Below are 12,812 nucleotides of genomic sequence, written 5' to 3' on the forward strand. Positions count from 1 at the left end.
TGAGGTAGTGGGTTAGTGACAGACAGTGGGTTGAGGTGATAAGGTTAGTGACATACAGTGGGGGGAGGTGATGAGGTAGTGGGTTAGTGAAAGACAGTGGGTTGAGGTGATGAGATAGTGGGTTAGTGACAGACCTTGTCAGTGGGATGAGGTGAGGTGATGTGATGAGGTAGTGGGTTAGTGACAGACATTTGGGTGAGGTGATGTGATGAGGTAGTGGGTTAGTGACCGACATTGGGGTGAGGTGATGTGATGAGTTAGTGGGTTATAGTGACAGTGAGGTGATGAGATAGTGGGTTAGTGAGAGTTAGGTTAGGTTAGGTAGTAGGTAAGGTTGCAAAATTATGCTAACTTTCCCCAAATTCTTACATTTTTCAGAAATCCTGGTTTAAGGATTACGGATTCTTATTCCTTCCTGATTCCAGGAATGTTACAAATGTGATTTCTGGAAAACCCTGGTCGTGTTGGGTTAGTGAGTAGTAATGGTGAGGTGAAGCTCTGGAAAACCCTGGTCGTGTTGGGTTAGTGAGTAGTAATGGTGAGGTGAAGCTCTGGAAAACCCTGGTCGTGTTGGGTTAGTGAGTAGTAATGGTGAGGTGAAGAAGCTCTAGAAAACCCTGGTAGTGTTGGGTTAGTGAGTAGTAATGGTGAGGTGAAGCTCTGGAAAACCCTGGTCGTGTTGTGTTAGTGAGTAGTAATGGTGAGGTGAAGAAGCTCTGGAAAACCCTGGTAGTATTGGGTTAGTGAGTAGTAATGGTGAGGTGAAGCTCTGGAAAACCCTGGTAGTGTTGGGTTAGTGAGTAGTAATGGTGAGGTGAATCTCTGGAAAACCCTGGTAGTGTTGGGTTAGTGAGTAGTAATGGTGAGGTGAAGCTCTGGAAAACCCTGGTAGTGTTGGGTTAGTGAGTAGTAATGGTGAGGTGAAGCTCTGGAAAACCCTGGTAGTGTTGGGTTAGTGAGTAGTAATGGTGAGGTGAAGCTCTGGAAAACCCTGGTCGTATTGGGTTAGTGAGTAGTAATGGTGAGGTGAATCTCTGGAAAACCCTGGTAGTGTTGGGTTAGTGAGTAGTAATGGTGAGGTGAAGCTCTGGAAAACCCTGGTCGTGTTGGGTTAGTGAGTAGTAATGGTGAGGTGAAGCTCTGGAAAACCCTGGTCGTGTTGGGTTAGTGAGTAGTAATGGTGAGGTGAAGCTCTGGAAAACCCTGGTCGTGTTGGGTTAGTGAGTAGTAATGGTGAGGTGAAGCTCTGGAAAACCCTGGTCGTGTTGGGTTAGTGAGTAGTAATGGTGAGGTGAAGAAGCTCTGGAAAACCCTGGTAGTGTTGGGTTAGTGAGTAGTAATGGTGAGGTGAAGCTCTGGAAAACCCTGGTCGTGTTGTGTTAGTGAGTAGTAATGGTGAGGTGAAGAAGCTCTGGAAAACCCTGGTAGTATTGGGTTAGTGAGTAGTAATGGTGAGGTGAAGCTCTGGAAAACCCTGGTAGTGTTGGGTTAGTGAGTAGTAATGGTGAGGTGAATCTCTGGAAAACCCTGGTAGTGTTGGGTTAGTGAGTAGTAATGGTGAGGTGAAGCTCTGGAAAACCCTGGTAGTGTTGGGTTAGTGAGTAGTAATGGTGAGGTGAAGCTCTGGAAAACCCTGGTAGTGTTGGGTTAGTGAGTAGTAATGGTGAGGTGAAGCTCTGGAAAACCCTGGTCGTATTGGGTTAGTGAGTAGTAATGGTGAGGTGAATCTCTGGAAAACCCTGGTAGTGTTGGGTTAGTGAGTAGTAATGGTGAGGTGAAGCTCTGGAAAACCCTGGTCGTGTTGGGTTAGTGAGTAGTAATGGTGAGGTGAAGCTCTGGAAAACCCTGGTCGTGTTGGGTTAGTGAGTAGTAATGGTGAGGTGAAGCTCTGGAAAACCCTGGTTGTGTTGGGTTAGTGAGTAGTAATGGTGAGGTGAAGAAGCTCTGGAAAACCCTCGTCGTGTTGGGTTAGTGAGTAGTAATGGTGAGGTGAAGCTCTGGAAAACCCTGGTTGTGTTGGGTTAGTGAGTAGTAATGGTGAGGTGAAGAAGCTCTGGAAAACCCTGGTCGTGTTGGGTTAGTGAGTAGTAATGGTGAGGTGAAGCTCTGGAAAACCCTGGTTGTGTTGGGTTAGTGAGTAGTAATGGTGAGGTGAAGAAGCTCTGAAAAACCCTGGTTGTGTTGGGTTAGTGAGTAGTAATGGTGAGGTGAAGAAGCTCTGGAAAACCCTGGTAGTGTTGGGTTAGTGAGTAGTAATGGTGAGGTGAAGCTCTGGAAAACCCTGGTCGTGTTGGGTTAGTGAGTAGTAATGGTGAGGTGAAGCTCTGGAAAACCCTGGTCGTGTTGGGTTAGTGAGTAGTAATGGTGAGGTGAAGCTCTGGAAAACCCTGGTAGTGTTGGGTTAGTGAGTAGTAATGGTGAGGTGAAGCGCTGGAAAACCCTGGTCGTGTTGGGTTAGTGAGTAGTAATGGTGAGGTGAAGCTCTGGAAAACCCTGGTCGTGTTGGGTTAGTGAGTAGTAATGGTGAGGTGAAGAAGCTCTGGAAAACCCTGGTCGTGTTGGGTTAGTGAGTAGTAATGGTGAGGTGAAGAAGCTCTGGAAAACCCTGGTCGTGTTGGGTTAGTGAGTAGTAATGGTGAGGTGAAGCTCTGGAAAACCCTGGTCGTGTTGGGTTAGTGAGTAGTAATGGTGAGGTGAAGCTCTGGAAAACCCTGGTCGTGTTGGGTTAGTGAGTAGTAATGGTGAGGTGAAGCTCTGGAAAACCCTGGTCGTGTTGGGTTAGTGAGTAGTAATGGTGAGGTGAAGCTCTGGAAAACCCTGGTCGTGTTGGGTTAGTGAGTAGTAATGGTGAGGTGAAGCTCTGGAAAACCCTGGTCGTGTTGGGTTAGTGAGTAGTAATGGTGAGGTGAAGCTCTGGAAAACCCTGGTCGTGTTGGGTTAGTGAGTAGTAATGGTGAGGTAAAGCTCTGGAAAACCCTGGTAGTGTTGGGTTAGTGAGTAGTAATGGTGAGGTGAAGCTCTGGAAAACCCTGGTCGTGTTGGGCTAGTGAGTAGTAATGGTGAGGTGAAGAAGCTCTGGAAAAACCTGGTCGTGTTGGGTTAGTGAGTAGTAATGGTGAGGTGAAGCTCTGGAAAACCCTGGTCGTGTTGGGTTAGTGAGTAGTAATGGTGAGGTGAAGCTCTGGAAAACCCTGGTTGTGTTGGGTTAGTGAGTAGTAATGGTGAGGTGAAGAAGCTCTGGAAAACCCTGGTCGTGTTGGGTTAGTGAGTAGTAATGGTGAGGTGAAGAAGCTCTGGAAAACCCTGGTCGTGTTGGGTTAGTGAGTAGTAATGGTGAGGTGAAGAAGCTCTGGAAAACCCTGGTCGTGTTGGGTTAGTGAGTAGTAATGGTGAGGTGAAGAAGCTCTGGAAAACCCTGGTCGTGTTGGGTTAGTGAGTAGTAATGGTGAGGTGAAGCTCTGGAAAACCCTGGTAGTGTTGGGTTAGTGAGTAGTAATGGTGAGGTGAAGCGCTGGAAAACCCTGGTCGTGTTGGGTTAGTGAGTAGTAATGGTGAGGTGAAGCTCTGGAAAACCCTGGTCGTGTTGGGTTAGTGAGTAGTAATGGTGAGGTGAAGAAGCTCTGGAAAACCCTGGTCGTGTTGGGTTAGTGAGTAGTAATGGTGAGGTGAAGAAGCTCTGGAAAACCCTGGTCGTGTTGGGTTAGTGAGTAGTAATGGTGAGGTGAAGCTCTGGAAAACCCTGGTCGTGTTGGGTTAGTGAGTAGTAATGGTGAGGTGAAGCTCTGGAAAACCCTGGTCGTGTTGGGTTAGTGAGTAGTAATGGTGAGGTGAAGCTCTGGAAAACCCTGGTCGTGTTGGGTTAGTGAGTAGTAATGGTGAGGTGAAGCTCTGGAAAACCCTGGTCGTGTTGGGTTAGTGAGTAGTAATGGTGAGGTGAAGCTCTGGAAAACCCTGGTCGTGTTGGGTTAGTGAGTAGTAATGGTGAGGTGAAGCTCTGGAAAACCCTGGTCGTGTTGGGTTAGTGAGTAGTAATGGTGAGGTAAAGCTCTGGAAAACCCTGGTAGTGTTGGGTTAGTGAGTAGTAATGGTGAGGTGAAGCTCTGGAAAACCCTGGTCGTGTTGGGCTAGTGAGTAGTAATGGTGAGGTGAAGAAGCTCTGGAAAAACCTGGTCGTGTTGGGTTAGTGAGTAGTAATGGTGAGGTGAAGCTCTGGAAAACCCTGGTCGTGTTGGGTTAGTGAGTAGTAATGGTGAGGTGAAGCTCTGGAAAACCCTGGTTGTGTTGGGTTAGTGAGTAGTAATGGTGAGGTGAAGAAGCTCTGGAAAACCCTGGTAGTGTTGGGTTAGTGAGTAGTAATGGTGAGGTGAAGAAGCTCTGGAAAACCCTGGTCGTGTTGGGTTAGTGAGTAGTAATGGTGAGGTGAAGAAGCTCTGGAAAACCCTGGTCGTGTTGGGTTAGTGAGTAGTAATGGTGAGGTGAAGAAGCTCTGGAAAACCCTGGTCGTGTTGGGTTAGTGAGTAGTAATGGTGAGGTGAAGCTCTGGAAAACCCTGGTTGTGTTGGGTTAGTGAGTAGTAATGGTGAGGTGAAGAAGCTCTGGAAAACCCTGGTCGTGTTGGGTTAGTGAGTAGTAATGGTGAGGTGAAGAAGCTCTGGAAAACCCTGGTCGTGTTGGGTTAGTGAGTAGTAATGGTGAGGTGAAGCTCTGGAAAACCCTGGTCGTGTTGGGCTAGTGAGTAGTAATGGTGAGGTGAAGCTCTGGAAAACCCTGGTTGTGTTGGGTTAGTGAGTAGTAATGGTGAGGTGAAGAAGCTCTGGAAAACCCTGGTCGTGTTGGGTTAGTGAGTAGTAATGGTGAGGTGAAGCTCTGGAAAACCCTGGTCGTGTTGGGTTAGTGAGTAGTAATGGTGAGGTGAAGCTCTGGAAAACCCTGGTCGTGTTGGGTTTGTGAGTAGTAATGGTGAGGTGAAGCTCTGGAAAACCCTGGTCGTGTTGGGTTAGTGAGTAGTAATGGTGAGGTGAAGCATGCCAAGCAGTGATTAGAAGAGAGACTTACACAGCCCTGAGCAGGTACCAGTTCATACTGTACAGATACTACCTTGTTGGACCTGAGAGCTCCAGATACACAGTTTGGGCTGAGGAGATCCATATAGCCTTCAACACACTACACAACACATGCACAAAACACAAAATGAAGAAAACAAAAATGACAGGGTTGTTTGGATGGTAGATACACGCAGCCACACACACAGTCAGTGTGTCAATACGTGGATGAGGCAAAGGCTTCTCCCAACCCAAACAATGTCCAATCACATGGTAACAGAGTGGAGTGCTGGGGAGATAGCAGAGGTCTCTCTCAATGTAATGACAGTGGGTGGAGGGGAGGGTGGGGCACAGTCTCAACACCAAAGTCAAAATAAACACACCTTAAAGAGTCTACTTACTGGAAGTCAGGTATAAGGTAGTTTGAAATCACATCTTTAACTTTCTACTCAAATCTCAACAAAGCAGGATCTATGTATGTGGTTATAATTGCGTTTAGAAAGGAGATGCACCATATAAGATGACTGTCTGTGTTAGCAGATGTCTTCAGACATGATCATGAACATCTGAATAATACTAATAATAGAGGTGATGATAGTAGTAGTGATGGTGTGCAGACATCACAGAATTCTCTGTTCTTGATTACACAATACAAGGCCGTCAAAACCATAATAATAACAATAGAAGTGTGTGTGTGTGTGTGTGTGTGTGTGTGTGTGTGAGATATACACTACTCTTCAGAAGTTAAATTAACTGGGCCATAATGTACAAAATAATTATGGACCTTACTTAAAATACAGAATATATAAAATATAAATCAATAGAATTTGGGGTTTGAAGAACTATAGTTGTGAAGATGATTCTAAGGACACATCCAGACCGATGATCTGTCTGACATGGAGCATGTTGTAGGAGAGGCTGGACTGGAGGAGGTAACACTATGTTAAACCTGTTTCTCAGAAGTTACCTGCTATGTACTCATTAACAAGTTAGGTGCTATAATGACACCTTTCTGAATCCACTTAATTAATCATTAACAAGTTAGGTGATATAATGACACCTTTCTGAATCCACTTAATTAATCATTAACAAGTTAGGTGATATAATGACACCTTTCTGAATCCACTTAATTAATCATTAACAAGTTAGGTGCTATAATGACACCTTTCTGAATCCACTTAATTAATCATTAACAAGTTAGGTGCTATAATGACACCTTTCTGAATCCACTTAATTAGTCATTAACAAGTTAGGTGCTATAATGACACCTTTCTGAATCCACTTAATTAATCATTAACAAGTTAGGTGCTATAATGACACCTTTCTGAATCCACTTAATTAATCATTAACAAGTTAGGTGCTATAATGACACCTTTCTGAATCCACTTAATTAATCATTAACAAGTTAGGTGCTATAATGACACCTTTCTGAATCCACTTAATTAATCATTAACAAGTTAGGTGCAATAATGACACCTTTCTGAATCCACTTAATTAATCATTAACAAGTTAGGTGGTATAATGACACCTTTCTGAATCCACTTAATTAATCATTAACAAGTTAGGTGGTATAATGACACCTTTCTGAATCCACTTAATTAATCATTAACAAGTTAGGTGATATAATGACACCTTTCTGAATCCACTTAATTAATCATTAACAAGTTAGGTGATATAATGACACCTTTCTGAATCCACTTAATTAATCATTAACAAGTTAGGTGATATAATGACACCTTTCTGAATCCACCTTGAAACATATAATGACCATTTGACTAGTTGAATGTGTAAGTAATAACCAGGTAAATAAAGGATGCCTGGTGTATGAGACCACACATGCTGTAGATGTAGGGGACAAACAGACAGATTGTACTAGGGGTCCAGTTTAGCTCGTTACCTCGCTCTGCTTCCTCTTCTTAGTGAAGATATAGCGAATCAGAGTCTCCTGAAGAACTTCCTGTTTCACCAGGTAGTGCCAGAGACGCCTCGCAGGGAACGAAATGTGGTTCTTATTCCTGGAACACGAGACACACACACAGAAACATGTGAGAACATGGGTGTGTGTGTGTAGTCTATGTATCTGTCTGTGTAGTCTATGGTCTATGTATCTGTGTGTAGTCTATGGTCTATCTATCTGTGTGTAGTCTATGTTCTGTGTAGTCTATATCTGTGTGTGTAGTCTATGTATCTCTGTGTGTGTGTGTGTGTGTGTGTGTGTGTGTGTGTGTGTGTGTGTGTGTGTAGTCTATGCATCTCTGTGTGTGTGTGTGTATAGTCTGTATCTGTGTGTGAGTGTGTGTAGTCTATGTATCTGTGTGTGTGTGTGTGTGTAGTCTATGTATCTGTGTGTGTGTGTGTGTAGTCTATGTATCTGTGTGTGTGTGTGTAGTCTATGTATCTGTGTGTGTGTGTAGTCTATGTATCTGTGTGTGTGTGTGTGTAGTCTATGTATCTGTGTGTGTGTGTGTAGTCTATGTATCTGTGTGTGTGTGTAGTCTATGTATCTGTGTGTGTGTGTAGTCTATGTATCTGTGTGTGTGTGTAGTCTATGTATCTGTGTGTGTGTAGTCTATGTATCTGTGTGTGTGTGTGTGTGTGAATAATACCCACTTGAAAGGTGTGTTGTCAGGCTCCAGCATGGCCTTGTGTCTCAGTATGGCGGGCCCCCCTCCTGTGCTGAGGTCAGTGGGGTAGGTGTTGATGTAGTTGGGAGGAGGACCATCAAACTTGTTCATCCTCTCCTGAAGTTGGGTCTCCCAGTTCTCTAGTGTCTTCAGCACAGCATTCCCCAGAGGAGACGTCACCGGCAGGTCTGATGGAGGGAGGATAGGACGATAACAGAAAGAAAAACTGTTTTGGTTGCGCCGCTCTAGAGAGTGAGTGAGTGAGTGAGTGAGTGAGTGAGTGAGTGAGTGTTGAATATTTTCCCGGTATATTACAATTGTTCCATCCCCAGAATAATTCACTTTTCTCCCGGGGTACACGGAATATCTCACCAAAACTGGAAGTGTCATTCAAAAGCATTATAAAGTATATAAATAGGCCTGTCTGGATGTAATTAGAGCTTTGATCCAAAATTCAACCCTGATGCTACCTGAGCCTGATGAGCCCTACATTAGAGACATTTACTGAGCCCTACATTAAAGACATTTACTGAGCCCTACATTAAAGACATTTACTGAGCCCTACACATTAAAGACATTTACTGAGCCCTACATTAAAGACATTTACTGAGCCCTACATTAAAGACATTTACTGAGCCCTACACATTAGAGACATTTACTGAGCCCTACACATTAGAGACATTTACTGAGCCCTACATTAAAGACATTTACTGAGCCCTACATTAAAGACATTTACTGAGCCCTACACATTAGAGACATTTACTGAGCCCTACACATTAAAGACATTTACTGAGCCCTACATTAAAGACATTTACTGAGCCCTACATTAAAGACATTTACTGAGCCCTACATTAAAGACATTTACTGAGCCCTACACATTAGAGACATTTACTGAGCCCTACACATTAGAGACATTTACTGAGCCCTACATTAAAGACATTTACTGAGCCCTACATTAAAGACATTTACTGAGCCCTACACATTAGAGACATTTACTGAGCCCTACACATTAGAGACATTTACTGAGCCCTACACATTAGAGACATTTACTGAGCCCTACACATTAGAGACATTTACTGAGCCCTACATTAAAGACATTTACTGAGCCCTACATTAAAGACATTTACTGAGCCCTACATTAAAGACATTTACTGAGCCCTACATTAAAGACATTTACTGAGCCCTACATTAGACATTTACTGAGCCCTACACATTAGAGACATTTACTGAGCCCTACACATTAGAGACATTTACTGAGCCCTACACATTAGAGACATTTACTGAGCCCTACACATTAGAGACATTTACTGAGCCCTACATTAAAGACATTTACTGAGCCCTACATTAAAGACATTTACTGAGCCCTACACATTAAAGACATTTACTGAGCCCTACATTAAAGACATTTACTGAGCCCTACACATTAGAGACATTTACTGAGCCCTACACATTAGAGACATTTACTGAGCCCTACACATTAGAGACATTTACTGAGCCCTACACATTAGAGACATTTACTGAGCCCTACACATTAGAGACATTTACTGAGCCCTACATTAAAGACATTTACTGAGCCCTACATTAAAGACATTTACTGAGCCCTACATTAAAGACATTTACTGAGCCCTACATTAAAGACATTTACTGAGCCCTACATTAGACATTTACTGAGCCCTACACATTATAGACATTTACTGAGCCCTACACATTAGAGACATTTACTGAGCCCTACACATTAGAGACATTTACTGAGCCCTACACATTAGAGACATTTACTGAGCCCTACATTAAAGACATTTACTGAGCCCTACATTAAAGACATTTACTGAGCCCTACACATTAAAGACATTTACTGAGCCCTACATTAAAGACATTTACTGAGCCCTACACATTAGAGACATTTACTGAGCCCTACACATTAGAGACATTTACTGAGCCCTACACATTAGAGACATTTACTGAGCCCTACACATTAGACATTTACTGAGCCCTACATTAAAGACATTTACTGAGCCCTACATTAAAGACATTTACTGAGCCCTACACATTCAAGACATTTACTGAGCCCAAGCCCAAATGATGGTGCCCTTATCCAATCCATATATGATATACATTACACACGACAGAAAAACATAAAAGCCCATAGATGTAGCTAGCTATATGCTCTCTTGACTAAATAAATGAACCTAGCTCCAGTAGGTTAATCTGTATTCATGTACTGCATTGTATTATACTGATTATGAACTGGTTTTACTCACCTCATTCAAACCATGATAAAGCAGGGAGAGATCATGTGATTCTGGTGCAGCACATGCAGCCTACAAAGTTGCTACAGGCTAGCAAATTAGATTTGAATTCTGAAATTGAATAGGGCCTATTTGTATAATTAGTAGGCTGACCTTTCATAATATTTCCCCTGATGTTACTAGCCCACCTCCTCTTTCTCTATTGTTGCTTCATTCCTTCCTCCCTTTCAACAGTTAAATGAATTACGTTTTGTTGTCCTTATCTTCATCATTCTAAAGACATCATTGAGTAATATAGGACCAGGATTAGATGCAGAAGGCTTTCACTTCTCTTCATGAAGATTGAATGGTTCTGGGTCTGAATAAATAACTGTTATAACCTACCACCATCGTGAGTTCACTCTTCTTTCAAACTACCTGTTTGTTCTATTGGCTGCTGCATTTAACATTCAGCAAACAAGAGCTTGTGTCCCTCTTCTAATAGTCTATTGGCATAAGAAACGCAAAAATATAATAATGTCCAGCAAACTATTCTACTGTATCTTTTCCTGCATGGGATTCCAAGAGCTAAGGAGCGTTATTTAGGGAGAGAGGCCAGCGGAGCACAGGTGTGCGCGTACTGAGCAAGAGACAAGAGGCTATAAATTAGAAGCTTATTATGCATAACCCATCATTCATTTGCTAAATATAAGACTAATACTGCATTGAATGTATTACCTGAAAGAGGTGGGCTGGGACATCTATATAAAAATAACAATCTAGAACAGGATGATCTATTTTGGATGCAATTTGAATGGAGTTGATGGAGAAAGAGAAAGACAGAGTGCTCGGTCAGGTACTGATTTAAAGCAACGATATTCGAGTGACAGACTGTTTTAATGATGGGCTGCCTGTCCCCACCCTGAGATGGGCTCTCTGTCCCCACCCTGAGATGGGCTCTCTGTCCCCACCCTGAGATGGGCTATTTGTCCCCACCCTGAGATGGGCTCTCTGTCCCCACCCTGAGATGGGCTCTCTGTCCCCACCCTGAGATGGGCTCTCTGTCCCCACCCTGTTCATATAAATAGTGGTTTTGAGCGGTAAATCCCGGTAAACGGTTTCTACCATTCAACCCTAGTGTGTGTGTTTGTGTGTACCTGTGAAGTCCAGTCCAGTGAGAGGGAGGAAGGTCTTGACGTTATGTAGAGCCAGTTTCACCATGACCAGACGGATCAGAGACCAACTACACACAGAGACAGAGAGAGGAGAGAGAGAGGAGAGAGAGAGGAGAGAGAGGAGAGAGAGAGAGGAGAGGAGAGAGAGAGGAGAGGAGAGAGAGGAGAGAGAGGAGAGGAGAGAGTAGAGAGAGGAGAGAGTAGAGAGTGGAGAGAGAGGAGAGAGAGGAGAGAGAGGAGAGAGAGGAGAGAGAGGAGAGAGAGGAGAGAGAGAGAGGAGAGAGGAGAGAGAGGAGAGAGGAGGAGAGAGAGGAGAGGAGAGAGAGGAGGAGAGCGAGAGGAGAGAGAGGAGGAGAGAGAGAGGAGAGAGGAGGAGAGAGAGAGGAGAGAGAGGAGAGAGAGGAGAGAGAGGAGAGAGAGAAGAGAGAAGAGAGAGAGTAGAGAGAGTAGAGAGAAGAGAGAGGAGAGAGAGGAGAGAGAGGAGAGAGAGGAGAGAGAGGAGAGAGAGGAGAGAGAGGAGAGAGAGAAGAGAGAAGAGAGAGAGTAGAGAGAGTAGAGAGAAGAGAGAGGAGAGAGGAGAGAGAGTAGAGAGAGTAGATAGAAGAGAGAAGAGAGAGAAGAGAGAGAGAGGAGTGAGAGTAGAGAGAAGAGAGAAGAGAGAGAGCATACCATGACATTACAGGTAAGATGGCAGGGTGTTGAATCTTAGTAGAAAATAACTAAGAAAATATGAACAATCAGTGTACCATGGCCCAATACAAAGGGCTGTCCACAGCTGAACTCTACTTAGATGTCAAGTAGGAAAAGGGACAACAATGACACACCTGTATGAGTTGGGGTCAGAGTGTTCAGTCATCTGTGTGTCAGAGAGGAAGGCATCATCATCATCGTCGTCGTCATCCTCCTCTCCGCTCTCATCTGAGTCATACAGAGCTCCACTGTCTGACAGGGGCAGAAAGGGCTGGGGGGAGAGGGAGGAGGAGGAGGAGAGGGAGGAGGAGAGAGAGAGGAGAGCTTATTTGTTTGTGTCTATTTTGATGTTTTAATGACTGTATGTACCAACAAATGGTTTGTCAGTGAGCGTATGTATACAGTGATGTTGTGTGGAGCAGCATCACGCCTTACTTTGGCCACAAAGTAGTCCCACATGCTGAGCTCTGGAGGAATGAACTTCTCCCTGTAGGCGGGTCTCTCTGCAGGGACGGGAGGGGGGGTGGCAGGGACCTCCTTTACTGGACGACCGGGAACCAGCATCCTCATATTAAACCGTCGTCTGAGTCGATCCACATCCTCTGCCGGGGGAGGGGCTGGCACGGCTAGAGGAGGGGATGGTGGGTGTGGGAGAGAGATTGTTAGTACATATGGTTTTTTAATAGAAACATTTTTACATTACTGCTGCCTTGTAAGAGATGAAGAGGAGTTGACCACGCATCATCGTCTTCATCACCCAGTAGAGCCCAGGAGAGGTTAGGGGGTACAGGTGGAAGGCACAGCACCAGGGTTTAGGCTCAATTCCATTTCAATTCAGGAAACAAACTGAATTGACTGAACTGATTATTGACTCCAGCAACCCTGCACATCATCTGTGTTAGCGTTTGGGCCCAGCGTCTTCCTGGTCAGGTCACATGGTTATGGTAAACTCTGGGCCCAAGACATGGAGAGACACAGAAACACATACAGAGGAGAGCGGACACGACAGACACAGATGTTTTAACACAAACCTGGACCGTTATCCTGGGTGACTAT

The 12,812-nt window shown here is 44.2% G+C and overlaps 1 protein-coding gene across 6 annotated transcripts in view; it reads right to left on the reverse strand.

Annotated features, from left to right (window-relative positions):
• LOC110515651 (dmX-like protein 2) overlaps positions 1-12,812 on the reverse strand; it is a 111,618-nt gene that overhangs the window by 18,540 nt on the left and 80,266 nt on the right. For 5 of the 6 annotated variants that reach the window (XM_036981080.1, XM_036981082.1, XM_036981079.1 and 2 more), the window contains 6 exons: positions 12,192-12,382; positions 11,891-12,027; positions 11,049-11,134; positions 7,653-7,854; positions 6,940-7,057; positions 5,098-5,163 (listed from right to left, as the gene is read on the reverse strand). In XM_036981080.1, coding sequence (XP_036836975.1) covers positions 5,098-5,163; positions 6,940-7,057; positions 7,653-7,854; positions 11,049-11,134; positions 11,891-12,027; positions 12,192-12,382 — 800 coding nt within the window. The remainder of the gene's footprint in view (positions 1-5,097; positions 5,164-6,939; positions 7,058-7,652; positions 7,855-11,048; positions 11,135-11,890; positions 12,028-12,191; positions 12,383-12,812) is intronic. The other variant, XM_036981081.1, reaches the window with a different exon arrangement.

The sequence above is a fragment of the Oncorhynchus mykiss genome, chromosome 6, assembly GCF_013265735.2.
Source record: "Oncorhynchus mykiss isolate Arlee chromosome 6, USDA_OmykA_1.1, whole genome shotgun sequence".
In the NCBI taxonomy this organism is placed as follows: domain Eukaryota; kingdom Metazoa; phylum Chordata; class Actinopteri; order Salmoniformes; family Salmonidae; genus Oncorhynchus; species Oncorhynchus mykiss.